The sequence below is a fragment of the Populus euphratica genome, unplaced genomic scaffold (assembly GCF_000495115.2).
Source record: "Populus euphratica unplaced genomic scaffold, PopEup_1.0 scaffold819.1, whole genome shotgun sequence".
In the NCBI taxonomy this organism is placed as follows: Eukaryota; Viridiplantae; Streptophyta; class Magnoliopsida; order Malpighiales; family Salicaceae; genus Populus; species Populus euphratica.
In genome coordinates, this window is record NW_011500682.1 from 18,424 (window position 1) to 36,140 (window position 17,717).

General features: G+C 33.0%; 3 protein-coding genes across 5 annotated transcripts in view; 2 read left to right on the plus strand and 1 right to left on the minus strand.

The window, feature by feature from the left end:
* On the plus strand, positions 1–3,711 carry LOC105115969 (outer envelope pore protein 37, chloroplastic-like). Its single transcript, XM_011013085.1, has 6 exons — positions 1–477; positions 571–660; positions 903–1,073; positions 1,360–1,454; positions 1,960–2,080; positions 3,157–3,711. The coding sequence occupies exons 1-6, from the start codon at positions 85–87 to the stop codon at positions 3,286–3,288; spliced, it is 1,002 nt and encodes a 333-aa protein (XP_011011387.1). The 5' UTR covers positions 1–84; the 3' UTR covers positions 3,289–3,711.
* A 1,716-nt stretch (positions 3,712–5,427) lies between these two features.
* LOC105115975 (general transcription factor 3C polypeptide 5-like) lies at positions 5,428–11,376 on the minus strand. The gene is made up of 14 exons (XM_011013089.1): positions 11,092–11,376; positions 10,767–10,980; positions 10,574–10,669; positions 10,389–10,479; positions 10,127–10,193; positions 9,736–9,781; positions 9,169–9,340; positions 8,944–9,042; positions 8,097–8,165; positions 7,569–7,707; positions 6,473–6,674; positions 5,906–6,042; positions 5,726–5,820; positions 5,428–5,530 (listed from the first exon to the last, which is right to left on the minus strand). The coding sequence occupies exons 1-14, from the start codon at positions 11,224–11,226 to the stop codon at positions 5,428–5,430; spliced, it is 1,665 nt and encodes a 554-aa protein (XP_011011391.1). The 5' UTR covers positions 11,227–11,376.
* Positions 11,377–15,787: 4,411 nt separating this feature from the next.
* The window catches only part of LOC105115967 (probable thiol methyltransferase 2), a 17,156-nt gene continuing 15,226 nt past the window's right edge, over positions 15,788–17,717 (plus strand). The window contains exons 1-6 of one of the 3 annotated variants that reach the window (XM_011013082.1): positions 15,844–16,133; positions 16,375–16,505; positions 16,619–16,705; positions 17,084–17,184; positions 17,262–17,361; positions 17,646–17,692. In XM_011013082.1, the coding sequence (XP_011011384.1) occupies positions 15,914–16,133; positions 16,375–16,505; positions 16,619–16,705; positions 17,084–17,184; positions 17,262–17,361; positions 17,646–17,692 (686 nt within the window). In that variant the 5' untranslated portion in view covers positions 15,844–15,913. Of the gene's footprint in view, positions 16,134–16,374; positions 16,506–16,618; positions 16,706–17,083; positions 17,185–17,261; positions 17,362–17,645; positions 17,693–17,717 lie in introns of all 3 variants that reach the window. The other 2 variants (XM_011013081.1, XM_011013079.1) reach the window with 2 other exon arrangements.

A 17,717-nucleotide genomic window follows, 5' to 3' on the forward strand; every position in this document is an offset into this window, starting at 1 on the left:
AAATTTCCTACACTCATTGCGCCACCACTCTATCTCCAAACAAAACAAATTTTGGAAGAGAATCAAATATCATTCACCACCACCATGGCTGAATCTCCTCCTCCTCCTCCTCCTCCTCCATCCCTTCCGCCAAATCCTAACCACATGGTCCCGCCAATCCCACATACAGATGCACCACAATCACCAGCATCTCCAATTTCCCTACTTTCAAAAAGGCCAAAACTTAGAGTGACCTCTGAGTTTGACAGTGACACTTCATTGTTCTTCCACAAAGTTTCCTGTAAGCTCCTTGATAGCTTTGCCAAGCTCAAACTTTCTTTTCAAAACAACAACAAGGGTGAACCCTCTCAACCCCAGTTTGCTTTCACTTCCAAATTACTCTCCATTCATTATGACCTTGAAGAACAGAATGCCCTTGTCAAGACTTCTTTTGATCTTGGTCCTAAGTTCCATTTTAAGGCTGCCCATGATGTCAAGGTTCAATCTTTTACTTAAATTTTCTTTCTTTTATGTGGGTTTCTTCCTTTGCATTTTTTTGACATGGGTTTTTGTTGTTGTTGTTGTTGTTAGGCACAACAAGGAGAGGTGGCAATGGTTGCTGACTTGGGCGATCCTGGTTATGCACTTGAAATCTCATCTCCTTTTCCAACTGTTGGTGTGGTAAGTCCTAAGCAGTTCCATTTTTTATTCATGTTATTGTTGAACAGTGTAACATTTTCAAAGTTGGGAACTTTTAGGGGGGCTGAAGGGTTGTTTGTGTTGATTTCATACTTGTTTGGTGACTGAATATGGAATTTTGGCTTGAATTGGGATCTTGAATGGGGTTTAGGAGGGGAAAAATCTCTTTTTTTATATATTTATTCGTCCTTTTGTTCATATATATGATCTTCCTGTTGTTGCAGCCGAGGGCGACATTGAAATTCCCTCATGGTGAAGTTTCATTGGGGGAGAAAGAGGAGGAGGAAGCGAGGAGAACATTGTCTGTTAGTGGAATTGTCAAAAGTCAGTTAACGAATGGAATCTTCACTGCTCAATTTAACGATGAAGATTTGAAACTAAGATATTGCTACAAGGTAAGGTTTTCTCCTGGCTTAATATTTCATTATGATTAGTTTTGCTTGCACTGTTCTATTTATTGTTCGTCATCCTCTCTTTTGTGGTCCCTGCCACCTATACTTGGACAGATGAATATAATTTTTTTGGATGGATTATGGATTATGTAAATGAGAAAAATCTTGGGCCCAGGTGATCGCATTCCTTGCTTTTTCTCAATTGGTGACATGCTTAATGTGCTGTTTTGGTATCTTTATAGTGCCCTTTATATAGGTTCTGCTGTTAAAAGTTTTGAATTGATTGCAGGATGAGACAGTTTCCTTTATCCCAAGCATTTCACTGCCTTCAAGTGCTTTATCGTTTGCATTCAAACGTCGGTTCACTCCTTCCAATAAGTTGAGGTACTGTTTTTATGCAATTTTTATCCGGATCCTGGGGAGGATCCTCACTCACTTTGTACTCTGAATTACACTTTTTCTAGTCTCATGGTACTTACCTTTTGATTTTCTCGGTTATGTTTGGGAATGGAAATTTAATTCTAATTCGTATGTGTATATGTTTGCTTTTGACACATGTTAACTTGGAAGATGCATGCCCCAGATTGTTATCACTCCCAAAGATGAATGCATGAATGCTGTCATCCTTATTAATTTTTTGTTTATGATATCCTCTTTAGAGGGATATATGCCAATCATTCCCAAATTGTGGACAAAAGAAAAATAAACTGTAGTAAAATGTCCCAAGCTGCAGACATGCTGTGGAGCTTGATTTACTGTTTTTTTAGGTTGTTGAACTGAGTGTGGAAGTTCTTCATCAGATTTTAGTATTATCATTTTCTTTTGTGCACCTTCATTAATGTTATTTTGGTTTCTCAAGGGAGTTGTAATGTATTAATGTGCGATGCAGCTACTGGTACAATTTTGATTCTAACAACTGGAGTACTGTGTACAAGCACACCTATGGGAAAGATTTCAAATTTAAAGCTGGTTATGATTCAGATGCTAGTCTTGGCTGGGCATCACTTTGGGTAAGTATTCCTATATATTAAACTTTTTAACCTTTTGCTTTTTCCCTGACAAGTGAACTTCTAATTTTATTGATGATGTTATCTTTGTTTTCATTGTCTTTTATTGTAATCTTATCTCAACCTATTTGGCAAGTGACACCATTTTTGCTAGCATAAATGTACTGATGGAGCCCACTTTTACCCTTGTTATGGGATTTGAAGTTACAGAACCACTCCATGTCTGTGACATCTCTATATGTGCTAAAGCGGAGAGGGTAGTGTATTTGTTGTTTTGACAGAGCATTTTTGAAGATTCAGTCCCATTTTCCTAATGTGTATATAGTATTGGCTCCTTAGCACCCAAAAATACGGACAAAATAATCACATCTGCGTATGAAATTGAACAACTAACATACATTTACATGCATGTTCACCATACTCTGTATAATCCTCTCCTTGTAGATTAAGGAAAGTGCTTTGTTATAAATGATCTATCGATGGCGACTCTTAAGAATGTGTTTCTTTAACAAGGATGTAGGAATTTTACTCGCAGAACTATGACATTTGCCTCTGTATAATGTAAATGCCACATGCTAACTTCTGTATGATAAAGTGCAGTTTGAAGGTGTTTTAGTTCTGATACAACCCTAAATTGCTCAGATTCGAGCTTTTTGATGATCCTTTTGTTCTCCATTCTCAATCAGTTCATTTGCTACATAGGATGAATTAGATCATTCCGTGGACATGGTGTTTTAAACACTTGATTTTTTTAGTACAGTCTATAGGGCTACTGAATGATGTCTTTGTAAGCTCTATCTAGCACAATTGCTTGCCTTTTTTTTTTTCCCATAACTAGAAATTTTTCTAGATTGGAGCTGAACCATGGTGAAGAATCCTAAGAGGGCATCTCGAGAGCTAAAAACCTTTTAGCGATTAAGATGCTGTAATACTTGGAAGAAGGAAGGATAAATTGAAGACGAGGATCATAACCTTCTTTGCAACTTAGCATCTGTTAAGCAGTCATGTTTCTTATTTGTTATATGGAATTCAAGAGGTGTTAATATATGACCTCGTTATGCACAATCTCCATGTTGTAGGTTGGAGATGAAGCTAGCACCGCAAAGACCACCCCGATGAAGATGAAAATCCAGTTTATGCTGCAAGTGCCGCGAGATGACATCAGAAATTCTGCACTAATGTTCCGTGTTAAAAAGAGATGGGACATATAGTAGGATCACCTGATGACGGAACTCCTTGTTTCTGTTAAATGTGGGTTCCACTCGAGTAGTTTTGGGCCATCCCTATTTGTAATATTGCTACATAATAACGCCAGTACCAAAAATCTCTTTGCAAAAAAAATCTGTCTGTGTGAAAGCTAAGAGTGGCTATCAAGTGAAAGGAAGCTCCTGCTGAATTCCTCGAAGGCAAGTTGTTGAAGGCTATCCTTTGGTTATTGGCATTAACATTATGCAGGAAAGTCTGCTATTCAATCATTGTTTTGCCAGGGTTCATTAGATCCATAAAATTGCTGAAATAAATGAGGGGTGTAAATGGTAGTTTCTACTAAGATCAAGCTGGTTATAAATGGCGGAGAAACTGTTGCTGCCGCAGAAATATTATTCTCCTTGGAAGCCAGTCCTCTTTTTGCATCAGCTTCTGTCCGAATGATTTGTCTGCACTCAAACAGATCAAGAGCCTTGCATGCGTGTTTATGTTTAGTATTGTTTCAACTGTTGTTTTTCAAAGAAAATATTATTTTTGAAATTTTTAAAAATTAATTTTCATATAAGAAAAAATTAATTTAAAAACAAAAGAAAGGTTATTTTATATTTCTGTAAAGAATCACCATGCAGGCACGCTATCACCACCTGACATTCTCCACAGTTGCCATCTTAGATTCGTGCAAACCCGGCCCTATTGCAATGTGTTCTTAGGGAACCGGTACAGATCGTCCACAACTTTTAGGCATGAAAGACTGCGAGTGAATTTCAAATCCTCACAACTTTTCTAACTTCATATAAAGTATTTTCATGACAACAGTTAAATCAATGAAATATAAAATTTAGATGATGAATCTTAGAAAATTATTATTATTCGTAGACCTACGGGAAGCAGCTTTGGGGACATAAACTAAGGGCTTGTTTGTTTTTGCGTTTCAAAAGCGTTTTTGAAAAAAATTAAATTTTTTTATTAATATGTTTTTAGTGTTTTCAACTCATTTTGATGTGCTGATATTAAAAATAATTTTTAAAAAATAAAAAAACATCGTTGGCATGCATTTTAGCACGAAAAGCTATTTGAAAAGCAACAGCAATCACACTTTCAAACAGACTCTAAACCACATAAGAAAAACACAAAACATTAATTATATTGTTCTGCGCTCCACAACGAGTCAATATTAATTTTTTTAAATATAAAAAAATTATTAAATATATAAACATATTTTAAGTTTTTTTTATCTAGTATGATCAGATAACTATACTAGATTCAAGCAAATTAGATTTAGTAGTAATACCAGACCTAATTTATTATGACATGGAAGGTTATAAAAAATAACAACAACAATAATAACCATACGAGATCCAAGTTTACTTGGTTTTGACATCAAATATGATTATTAGACCCAAGCAATATATATATATATATATATATATATATATATATATTTTAGTTTTCAAGAAAAAAAATACAAACAATCAATCACCAATTACAATCCAATTATTATATATCTACACATATCACTCTATGTTAAAGAAGGAATGATTGTACATCTAGTAATACAATTGATAATTAAATTTTATCTCTTTGAAATATCTTGCATGCCTTCTTAATGACGCATGTGTCGCCCACTCTCTAAGGTATTTGGAATTCAATCCACCTACTTTAAAAAGTCCCCATGATTTTTTAAGTACACAAAATATCTATTTTAAAATATCAAAATACCTCTAAAGACAAAGTTTTAATTGTTATTTGCTTGTATTTGAAAATTAAAAAAACCTAATTCTTCTTGTGAAAAAAGGCAAAGAAACATCGTGAAAAGATAAAAAATTTAAAATAAAATTATTATTATAATTTACAATAAAATATCTCTTGATCATTGATTTACTTGCACTATTTAGCTTTTCATATTATAAAATTTTCAAATGAAGAATCACACATGGACTCTAATTTATAATTTTATAATTAAATATTTCTTTTAGTATTAAAAAACATAAACAAATTACAAAAACTTAACAATAAAGGAAAACAATAAAAATCCTAAACAAACTAAAAAAAATAAAATTATTAAGTATACCATTTAATTTTCTAATCTACATAAAAAAATAATTAAAGAAAAATAACTTTTTTTAAAAGCCCCCCTCCATCATTTAGTAGGTGAGGAACTCCTTCAAAGCATTGCATGGAAAAGCCGCAATACAAGAACTGTCTGGCTCTCGAGGACTAAAATGGTCAAGCCTTGAAGCAAGATTACTGCCAACAACTTTATTTTAACATGCAAATGCTTAGAGAAAGCATTCCTCTTAAAGCATTACCGTTACATTGTGTTTGTTTTTACTTTTTAAATTATTTTTTATTTTGAAAAATTGAAAAAAATATTTAATTAATATTTTTTTAAATGTTATTATATAAAAAATATTAATGTGCTAATATAAAAAATAATTATACTTTATTATTCTGTTCACACTTGAACACAACAAGGGATGTGCAAAATAAAGGATACGTGAATATGAATTCATCGAAAGATTATCTGCCTCACCCGCCTGCAAGCAAAAAGAAGTAACAAACTTCAAAATGATTTATCAAAAGAAGCTGCATGTAAAATGCACAAAGCAGATGTTTGATTACCGAATCCATTCCATATACATCAAACTCCTCTTCGCCATCATCAGAATCGAGTTCATCCACCTCAACATCATCAGTGTCGATCTGATTTTCAATAGCTTCATCTACAGCATCTGTATCGTTTTGTAAGGTTTCATGATCTACATTGAAATGAGAAAGCAGGCAGGAAAGAATTTAACAGCCACATACACATTCCTACAGTGTTCTAATGCTAACATTCATACCATAGCATCATTTAGAAAAACAACCTTCACAGATAGTTCAACCACATTTCAAAAATAAGGCACAAAATAATGAACGGGAAGGGGCAAAAAACCGTGACTAAATATGAAGGAAGAAAAAAAAGCTGCCGACAGCTAGAAAACCAGAGCTTATATAAATATTATAGCTATTAGTTCAAAAATCATTTTTGGTATTAATGGTTTGAAATTCTCAAGACTCGTACAATATGAAACAATTTTATAAAATATATAGGATGGCACTAATAATCAGAATAGATAAAACTTCTTGAAAGATGAAAATTATTATCCGAAGCAAAATTGGACAAGAAAGTGTAGGTGTTAATTCAACCTTCATTAATTTGCTGATGCTCCTCCTGAACTGGTTTTGGTGCATCTTTGTAGATGCATGCTCTCTTTGACTTCATAAATTTTTCAGAAGCAGCTTTAAGAAATTTTTCTGTGCCAGTCTCTGGGAATATTGAAAGGAACCTCACCTTAACACAAAGTCTCAAGCTATCATGCACATGCTGTGAGAACCATCCTGTTTCATACTGTCAACGAAGTTACATTAAATCTTGCTCTTCTAACATGAAAAAACATAAAACAACAGACACAGTTTAGATAAAAATGAGAAATTAATTGCATCGCTGTTCATGATATGGTATAGAAATCATAAATTTAAATACAAACTATCCTCATCTGAAGAAATGCAGACACATGCAAGTCGGCATGAATAATAAATTATTAGAGGTTGATCCACCAGACCAAATAGAAAGAATGAAGTTTCATTTTTTGTTTGGGTTTCTTTTTGTTTGGGATTTTGTATAGGAACGGTAAACTACCAGCATGATGTTACCGTTCAAGCAAATATTGCCAGGAGGAAATATGAGAATTGAACTGCAATCAATGGAACCACAATTTCATAGTAATTGTTATATATATAATCTTTACATTTTTATCTAAGACCAGGAAATTTTGTCACGAGTAGACTGTTTATATGTTTCGTTTTGTAGAAAAACCTGGTCTAATTGACTAGGGTTCTGAGGATGTGATGATGCTATTTCCTCCACTTCTCACTCAAAGATGTGCCCAAAAATATACTGTAAGAAAGCTCTATTTCTTTATGTGTTTTTCCAATTTGTTTACTTGATGGTCTAACATTGTGATCAAATAGAGTAAAAGGCCATAAGTGTTCAAGTGCAGTGTTCAAAATTGAGAGATATATGACATTCATACAATACAATGGACTAATATTACTATGGGATTTATAGTAGAAATAGAAGACCCTTTGAGAAGAATGACGCTGAAACATGTGTTGCATAGTTTCATAATAGATATGTGCACTGGGGTCACTGTCACTGTCATATGCTCAAAGTTCCAATAAGCACATATGCCAAAAAAAAAATCAATATCAATATCAACACAGCTAAACATGAAAAACTCACAGTGCAACTTGTCTGCTTTGGAGGCTTTTGTATCTCTTGTTGAATGTAATCATCATCAAGTTCATACAGCTGGAACGAATACTGGTTTCTGTAAGGAAAAAATCGAAATTTGCACAAATCCTCCCATCTATGCTTCAAGCTGCAAAGCCAAACAGACAGATGTCAGTATTTAGACGAGCTTGGCCGCAGCACAAGCAAACAGTCTAGCCATGAAACATATGAGCAGCTTGCGGACAGTGCATATCAGTTACATTCGCGTAGTCACATTCAACAATGGTTTTGGTCAGAGGCCAGGTCAATGGGCAAATCACAAGCTTCAAGTACAGGCATCTATCATAGCCACTCCAAAGACCTTGCTATAGGCATGAGGTTGGCTTAATTTGGAGTTATTGAAGAAAATGATTTGTGGTCTTTGGATGAGGTGTGGTATCATCCATCATCTTCAATGCCGTCATGTCAGCAGTAAAAAAGTTACCTCAAGAACTTACAGGAAGTGAGTAAGGGACTGATATTAGTTCTCATAATTACCCTTTAGCAGCATTATCATCACAGTAACTTTTTAATTCAGGTGGTACTCGAAAAGCAACGCTTTGATATCTGCTAAAGAAAACACCATAGATTAGCATCTATAAAACACAATTCACATTTCTCCAATTCAAATAGGCAGTTCAAAAGTACTACATAGATAAACTGGAACTTGAGAGAACTCAATTTCAAATTTTGTTCACTTTTGAGTGACTCACTATTTGACGACAAGTTCTTCTAATTCTAGAAGAAAAGAAAAATTTTCTGATATGACAGAGATATGCTTAAGATTCTCTTCCAAAAGAAAAGGGCTTAACCGGCACATTCAGAACCAACAGCATGCCAGAAATAATCAACATGGAAAGGAAGGAAATGTGACATAAAATACCAGAGGTTGTAAGCCTGAACTATCAATCAAGTAAATGGAGGCTGGAAATTTTGAACCCAGACCAGCAATATCTGTACAAAGATGCCACAAATCATCATGTGTTTCCCAAATTACTTGACCGGAGAAAGACATCTTTTATCCACCATAATGTTGAAAACATCCTGGTTTAGATTGCTTAAGGTGATGAAAAAGAAAAGGCAGTTCCTATGTGGGGATGATTAACCATGATTCATGATGCAGGCTGAGCAGGCAGAGACATACTTCTTTTATAATCTATAAGCAGAAGATGTGGAATTCTCAAAGAACACCCTTTCTAATGGATAATTGGAGCATGAAGACTTATTCAATTCATATTCAAAAGAAACTAAATGACCAGTAAATTAAATGCCACCAAAAGCAAAACAGATTTAAGATCTGAGCCAAGAAAAGATCCAAAAAGAATGTTGAGGTAAGAGCATGCACATGCGAGAATCAGGATCTTTGCGAGGATCATATCCTTTTCTGATCCAGAACTTCTGAAATGGTCCGCCTGAAAAGTAGTATCCAACTGTGAGCAGAAGCCTGCCAGATCAAACAGATGAAAGGTGATTGTTCATACGAAGTGAAACCTATCAACATGTTAGAAAATAATCAGATGAAGTAACCATGATGAACCCAACAAAGAATTATCAGTAAGTGGCAGAATACCTTTTAAGCGTTTGATATGTAAATTTAAGATTTTTATCCAGTAAGCGTTCAATCAATGAGTATTTTGGCCATATGGGCCGCTCCTCAAACAGCTCGGATACAGCTATCTGCCACTCCCACATTGGTGTACCTTCTGTTATGAATTCCTTCCAATTTATTTTCTTAGGAATCTGTATGAAAGCTAAGGGCTACAAAATAAAATGAACAATACTTTGTAGGATATAGTCCAAAACTCAAAAGAGAAATGAACACTACATCATGAGGTCTACACAAAATAAATGCTCAACTTGTGGTCTGTACACACTACAGAAGAAGCACTACTTTGAAAAGGGCGGCTCCTCTTCAACAGTTCAAAGAAATAAAACCGATCCAAAAAGTTGTAGAAATCACCCCTTAGATCATTAGGACGGTTGACCACATCAAAACAACCATCTATTCTCTTGACATTCATAAACAATGAAAAGACCATAGATACCCAACAGTGTTCTAACAGAAGTATCATTGTGGATATAAAAGACCTAAACACACAATTACTCATGAAACAAAAACCACCTAACATCAGGATATCTTGAACATCTTTAAAATCAATACCAAGTGCTGGCTCAAAGGTCATCTGCAAAATGGAAAGAAACAAAATCATTAAATTTTAGCTTAACACGTGTTGGTAATGTCTAGAAAGAGTAAATGTAATGAGATCTAAATCACAGAATGAGGTTACAAGCTAATCTTATAATCTGTGTATACGCCATTAGACCACATTTACATCCCACTGACTTTACTGAAATTTTTTCTATTGCTCCACATCTACACTAATCAAGCCAACCTTGCTTTTTGGGAGGTGAAACAGCGCTTGAAGCGGTCATTTCGAAATGACAGCTCCATATTCTTTTCTGAAAGGAGCTGGACTGAAGCTTAGTCAGTGATGAACTGAAAAACCAATTATTTTTTTATTCAATACCTTTGAATGGGTTTCTGGAGGTTCATCTTGTTTCTTTTTTGAACTTGATGTTGATGGTGGTCTTAACCTGAAAAGCATGAAATCAAACTAAAATCAAACCAACAATTATTTATCAATCTAGACTCCAAAACAAACATTTAATCAATCCCCTCTAAAAGCTTATGTTCTTCCTCCTTGTCACCATAGGCAAAGCCCTAAATATGATAAATTGCTAGACCATTAAATAAACATGATGGCCAAACACAGAAACAGAGCCTCGTACACTATATTTTCTGGCACATCTTTGAGTGAAAAAAGTGGAGGCGACAGCATCATCACATCCTCGGGACCCATATCAATTAGACCGGGTTTTTCTACAAAAACAAGAATAAAGAGTTTACTGAAACAAAAGGTTTCCCATTTTTATATGCTAATGTGCGCCCGCGCGCGTGTATAACAAACCATTACTTTGAAAATGTGGTTCCTCCATCTCACTAGGATTCTTCCTCTTCCTCATGGCAATATCAGCATGTACTGGAACAACATGCTGGTAGTCAGCCATTCCTACAAAAAATTCCAAAGCCGAAAGAAACCCGAAGAAAGAATCAAACTTTATTTCTTATTCATTAACAAACATAAAAGAAGACAGTTCAATCCTAACCCTCAAAGTAATAAGCCTCTGGTATTCTAGCAACAATATCAGCATGAAACTCTGATTCTTCATTTGCATCATTAATGGGAATAGAATTCTTCTTCTTTCTAGATATTTTCAGCAACATACTGTGACAAGACCGAAGCTCTCCTGACACAGGATGCGAGTATGGATCCTCAGGGCGAAAATACAGTTCCAGCTTGCTAGATTGTGAACTACGAGCCTAAAATGCCAAATTCACAGCATTAACTACCAAAATTAATCACTAATATCACAAAAAAAGCTAATAAATAAAGGGTCGTAATTGGGATTTGGAGTTTGTTTGTTTCCGTACCTTAAGAATTGATTCAGTTCCTCCGAGAGTTTGGATAGCCCGAGATACTGAAGAAGGATAGCCTGGATAATGAACTGCAAAACCCTCTTTGCTTGGTATCAATCCACTCACTTTTCCTTCTTCTATCACTCCCATTCTCTTTGATCTTACTGCTCTTGTTCTTTGCAGAAGCAGCAGCTAATCAGTAGAGGAGAAAGGAAAGGAAAAGGAAAGAGGGTTTTATAGTTTCTCTCTCAAGTCTCAAAAGGGAGCAAAAAATAAATATAAAGTTATGGGCTTTACGGGAAAAGAAAAAAAAAGAGCCAAATTTAAGCCTTAAGGTCTTCGGTTGAGAGTTAGACTCGAAAGCACGCCTGTTATCTCGCGGTATTTTACATCTTTATTGGGTTTATAAAATATTTAATGAGCTGTGAAGATTAGTCGTGATGCGCGTAAACTGACCAGACACCCCACATAAATTAAAAAAAAAAATCTGCCTTTTTTTCTTTCCTTTTTGGGACACCATATAGAAAATTGAGGATTGGTGCCAGAAATCTGAGGATGGACAAGAAGGGAGAAGAAGGAAAGGAGCCAAGTGAAAAGGAGACGGGGGGTAGTTTTAAATTCAAGCCCGAGGTTCATCAAGTGCAACGACTCCTCACCATAATTACCAGACCGGTGGGGGTTGAGAGAAATCAGGTTTTGGGTTATAGACATTGATTTGGATCAACCCCTATCAATTTAAAAAAATAAAATAAAATTTAAAATTTTAATAATATATATAAAAAAAATTAAAAAAAATTGTTGTAAATATAAGCTATATATATTTATATAATAAATTTTTAAAAAAGATTAATTTTTAAATATAAGCTATATTGTAAATATAATAATATATATAAATTTTTTTTAATAAATATAGAATATATATATAAAAAAGCTTCAAACCTCACATTAAAAAAATAAAATATTGTTTTAATATTTATATAATAAATTTTTAAAAAAGATTAATAACTAACTAAAACATATATAAAAAGGGATCTCTGACCGGAAAGAAAACATATTAAAAAAATAATGTCAATCATGTTTGTTAAATTGCTTAGGTCATGAATTAACTAAATTTTATTAAATTTTTATTTATTTTAATTTTTTATTTTACTCGAAGCAGTCCAATTACAGAAACAACTTGCCAAATCGACCACAATTTAATAAGTATGCTCCTAACCACTGAGATGTCCGGTAACTTTCTCACTCTTTTTTCTTATAGAGAACCGCCTTGTTTCTACTAAAAGATTTGAAATTTGCTTCAAATTCCAGTTGCTTTTGAAGGAAAATCGCAGGAAAAACCTAGAAATTTATGTGTGTTTTTTTCATATTCCAAAAGATACTGGAAAAAAAAAAGAATAATAATAATAAAAAACACCTTGCACGTATACATCTTTTTGGTGGTCATTATCTTCTCTTAAAATACAGCCTCTGTCACATTTCTTGTGCATTACTGCATGTTGTTTTTTATGTACGTATACAGTAATTATACACACACACACACTTGTGTTGATTTAAGAATTTTATGATTAATTCTAATTAATTTTGCTCAAGTGTATTATCTTTATGATTGTGTGTGTGTGTGTATATATATACACATGTGTGTGTAAAGTTGATCCTATGGATAAAATTAGTGTTGATAGTACTAATTTATTGACTAACTAGCTAACGGGTAGTCCCTCAAATCCCATTTGTCCTAATAGTAAACTAGATTTCTACACATGCTTTCATTGTGAAAAACATAAAAAATTTAAGGGGTGTGATCTTAAATAAAAAACAAGAAGTTCTTCTACTTGGTTTTTTTTTTTAATTAATATGAGTATTTAAGTTAATTTATGTATATCTTAATTAATTTTATAAATTTTAAAGTTAAAAATCATATAAATCTCAAATGACTCTAATGTTTGTAAGATTCGAATTATTAATTTTTAAAAAATTTGATCAGTTTAGCAATATTTTTCAAGATTAAAATATCTTAATAATTATAATAATAATAAAATAATGTTAATAGAAACTTGTTTTGCATATAACAAGCCAGGATACCATACCAAATATAATTATTATCATTATTATAAATAGAAAAATGCTCAAAACCACACGATAACATGATTGAGAATGTTCACGAGCAAGCTACAGAGCTTGCTATATTTATGTTAGAATTGTACAATTAGACCACCATGTTCCGACATGAATAGTTTTTTTTTTCTTTTTCTACTTGTGTAATAATAGGTAAAGAGAACAATTGTTCAAGTGTGCAAAGGTGGTGCTAATTAAGGATGATATATCTAGAAAAGAGCTGCCCTGAACAATGTAAAATAATATGGTTTATGGCTTGCTATTGAGTGAGAACGGATTTAGGATGATTTGTGAACCTAATAAATTTGTCTTTATTAGGAGTGGAATGCTGGTGGGCAATTGATATTAATGTGACTGAGCTATTTAAACTAATGTCATGACTATTATATTATAAAAAAATAAATTAATAAAGCTTTTACGTCTGTTTATTTGGTTTATTATTCTGAGCTATTTCATGGATAGAAACAACAAACCTTTATATTTAGTTCATCTTAATATATGTAATTTAAATTTTGCGTAAACTAGAAGCGGTGAAAAGTATTCATTATTTATTTTTATTAATGATTATATAAGATGTTATATCTATTAGCTAATAAAAAAAGAGATAAGACCTTCAACGTTTTTAAACATTTAAAAAAAAATCAAAAGCAAGGATAAAAATTGACTTAGTAAAATAATTCAAGGGATAAAAAACGATATAAGATGTTATATCTATTAGCTAATAATTTTTTATTCATTGTAATAAAATAATATTATTGAATATAAAAAGGAATGATGAAGCTATCAACATTTAAAATTAGTTTGAAACTTGTGGGGAGGCTATTTTATCAATAAAATTATAATTTAAATAAAATATTGTACAAGAGATTGGATAATACACATAATGAGTTATGAAATATTTACAAAAACTTAATTTTTTTTTTGTTTTCGACAATTCATGTGAAATTTGTAATTGCAAGCAATCAAACATTAATCAGAGGATGAAATTTGTAGTTGCAAGCAATCATAACAACGAACCACGAAAGGAAACAGCCCATATTTTAACAATGGCATCTCGCGCTCCAATCTCCATTATCATCTCATGACCAACAAATCAGCATGCTCTGGATGGTGTCTTTAGGAGAGAATCTGCAGATGTTTTTAATGCATAAGAACTTAAATTTTGGCTTAGAGTAAAGTAAAAATACCACGGCATAGGTTGACATAAAATTTATGTGATATGGTGAAGAAGTGAAGGAGAAATTAGGGTTAAAAGGTAAATTCTTTGATATTCTCTTTTTTTTTTTAAGAAAAAAAGACAATGAATTGTGAAATTATAGTTTTTTTAAATTGGTTTTTGAACCTCTAATATTTTGCAATGGATCTTTCAATTAGCCCTAACCTTTTATATTCCTTGTAATTTCATTATAAATCTTTCTCAATTTAATACTTAAAATTCAGTTTTTTTTATAAAGTGATTATTGATTTTAGATTTCTTTAATGAGATCCTTAATTAAATTTTATATTTTTTTTCAATTAAACTCTTAAATACATAAATTCAACCTTTCAAAGTTTCAATTATATTTCTAATGTTTGAAATTTTGAGAACTGATCTAAATTAGATATTTAAACTTGATTTTTTTTTCAATTAAGTTCTTAATTGAATCTACAAAACCTATTAAAAAATGTAACTAAGTTCTTGATTTTACTTAATTCTTTTTATTTTTTTTAATTAAATCATTAACTAAGTCAATTAAACCTGTTAAAAGTTTAATTAAATAATCACATAATTAATTCTTTTAATTTTAGTCAAGTTTGGATTTTAACATCAATTTTTTTTATTTCTTCAAATCATCTTGTCAAAACATTCTAATCTAGCTATTCTTTTGGAATTTTCAGTTTGAAGGCTTAACTCATGTCTAAAGAATATTTTTGAATTTTTAGATTAAAAAAATATAATTTTTATAAAATAGATTTGAAGGGTTAAAAATTGGATAATGACAACCTGCTTAGCAACACTTTCTCCACTTTTTCTATGTAATTTTCTGGCTGTTCTTCTTGTTGTGCCATAGAAAACAACAGGGTGCTGCTTATTTTGTTTCCGCCATCACAAGGAAAAGAAGAGTTTAAAGAAACAAGGCAAGAGTAACAGACATGCAGATATGAGGAAAACTCAAATATGTAATGCATAATTGCTGTTGATTTTGAAGAGATAGAAGAAAGAGGTGACGTATCTTTGTTTTTGATTTTCAAGAGATGAAAGAAAAATGTGATGATTCCAGTGTTGAAACAAGAACAAAACCAATGCGCAAAATAACTTCATAATGTTTACTTAGCAAGATATATTAAGATAATTAGCAATCAAATTAATGGGTTTGTCTACGTACTTAGAGATTTCAAAGAAAATGGCAAGGAGGTTGACTTTCGCAGGCAAATTGATGGAAGAAAGGTGATGAGAATGACTACTTTTCAACGGTCCATTCTCTTATTTTAACTGGGTTTAATCTTAAAAAAATTACTTTTAAGATGTTATGTATAATGGTTGTTTTTTAATATATATGTTAAAATTTATTTTTACTATAAAACAATCCAAAAAAAATTGAAACTAAAAAAAAATTAAATTATTTTCTTTCAATAAAATATATCACAATATCAAGTAAGCTTCACCTAAGTTACACTTTTGAAAAGGCAATCAAACGGCAATATTTATGGATGGGAAACATTTTATTACTTGTTAGTTGTTAGTATGAGAGTCTTGTCCTCCTTCTCTTGGGTCCCACTCTCATTGGCATCGTCAACGCCTAAAACAGCTGCTCCATATATGCAACTGTGGATTGGCGCCACAAATCTGAGGATGGACGAGAAGAGAGGAGGAAAGGAGCCGCTTGCAAAGGAGAGAGAGGGCAGTGTTAGATTCAAGCCTGAGGTTCATCAAATGCAACAGCTCGTAACCACCGGGACGTCTGGTAACTTTATTCTCTCTTTCTTATAGAGAACTGTCTAATTCCACTAAAAGATTGCAAATTTGCTTCAAATTCCATTTGGGTTTGAAGGAAAATTGCAGGAAAAGCCTAGAAATTGAAGTGTGTTTTCTCGTTTGGCTTGATGTCATGTGATTTTGTGTGTCTAAAGTTTTATTGTTTGTTTTGAGTTCAAAGTACATGGTTATAGAGATATGTCATCGTGTCTGTAAATGATGTAATCTAGGCGGCTGGGAGAATTGTTGGGAGCAGGGATTGACACCATGGGATTTAGGACGCCCTACACCTATTATCTTACATCTTCATCAGACAGGTGCCCTTCCTAAGGGCAGGGCTTTAGTCCCTGGATGTGGCTCTGTAAGTTACTTTTTCGGTATTTTTATGATCTCTTGCATGTTCATGCCCCTTTTCTTTTTGGTGTAAGTTTCAATATGATCCTAAAATTAGCTATATGGTCGAATTTTGCGCAGGGTTATGATGTGGTAGCAATGGCATGCTCTGAACGCTATGTTGTTGGATTGGACGTCTCGCACACGGCTATTGAGAAAGCAATAGAGGTAAGAGCAATCTGCTTGCCAATTCTTCAAATACATTGCACAGAACAATGTGATTATGATCAGATTAAAGCAAAACGCATGATAGAGGAAATTAAGATCGTTTGTATTACTAATTCCCTTCTGTTCCCAAAGGAATTCAATGAAAGTACAGCAAACGCATATCGATTTAAATTCATATAGCTCTGATTTAATCCTGAGAAGCCTTGATCTAGTGTTACTGAAAAAGTCAGTTGGTAACAGAGTTGGCACCCATATCCGTGGATTCTAAGTTGGTTTCAGATCAGAATGGTGACCTAAGTTAAGAAATTAAAAGATTCATGGTTTTAGTTTTTATTGCTTCATTACTTATTTTAATTCTCTCTTTAAATATTGAAACAGTTGTCTTCCTCATTACCAAATTCAAGTTACTTTACATTCTTGAAGGCAGACTTCTTCACTTGGCATCCACCTGAGTTGTTTGATCTCATTTTCGATTACACGTAAGTCAACTTGGTCATGCATGTTTAGTCTGTGAGATGGGTTGCCTGATATGAACATGCTAATGGAAAATCTGCAGGTTCTTCTGTGCTATCAAACCAGAGATGAGATCAAAATGGGCATGCAAAGTTCAAGAAATGTTGAAACCTGATGGAGAGCTCTTAACACTGATTTTTCCGGTACCGATCTTTATCTCTGACATTTTTATAGTTTCTCTTCCATTTGGCAACAAACCCTTTCTTTTTCTTTGAAGGAAGCAACAATAACTTGACTCATAATTATAAAACACTCTAGTTTCTTGGCTCTGTTTAATTTGGAGTTATTATGAACAATGGAGGATAGCTTTTTCTTGGGATTGTCAAGTCCATACTAAATACAAGTAAATCAGCTCAATTTATTGTGATCTTCGCTCTTTTTTATAACCAGTGGCTAATATTCCTATATAATCTTAACTATTTGGCAGATCAGTGATCATGTTGGTGGGCCTCCGTATAAAGTATCAGTCTCCGAGTGCTTCTCTACCTTTTTTTTTCCC

Bases quoted from the DNA above. Each gene is read 5' to 3' on its own strand.
- LOC105115975 (XM_011013089.1), bottom strand. From the start codon at position 11,226: ATGGGAGTGATAGAAGAAGGAAAAGTGAGTGGATTGATACCAAGCAAA. The intron at 8,166-8,943 runs GTGCATGCTCTT...TTTCTTTAGCAG, and splicing joins AAAGATCCTGATTCTCGCAT to ATATCAAAGCGTTGCTTTTC. The intron at 6,675-7,568 runs GTGAGTTTTTCA...CTTCGTTGACAG, and splicing joins CAAAGCAGACAAGTTGCACT to TATGAAACAGGATGGTTCTC.
- LOC105115969 (XM_011013085.1), top strand. From the start codon at position 85: ATGGCTGAATCTCCTCCTCCTCCTCCTCCTCCTCCATCCCTTCCGCCA. The intron at 478-570 runs GTTCAATCTTTT...TGTTGTTGTTAG, and splicing joins AGGCTGCCCATGATGTCAAG to GCACAACAAGGAGAGGTGGC. The intron at 661-902 runs GTAAGTCCTAAG...CTGTTGTTGCAG, and splicing joins CTTTTCCAACTGTTGGTGTG to CCGAGGGCGACATTGAAATT.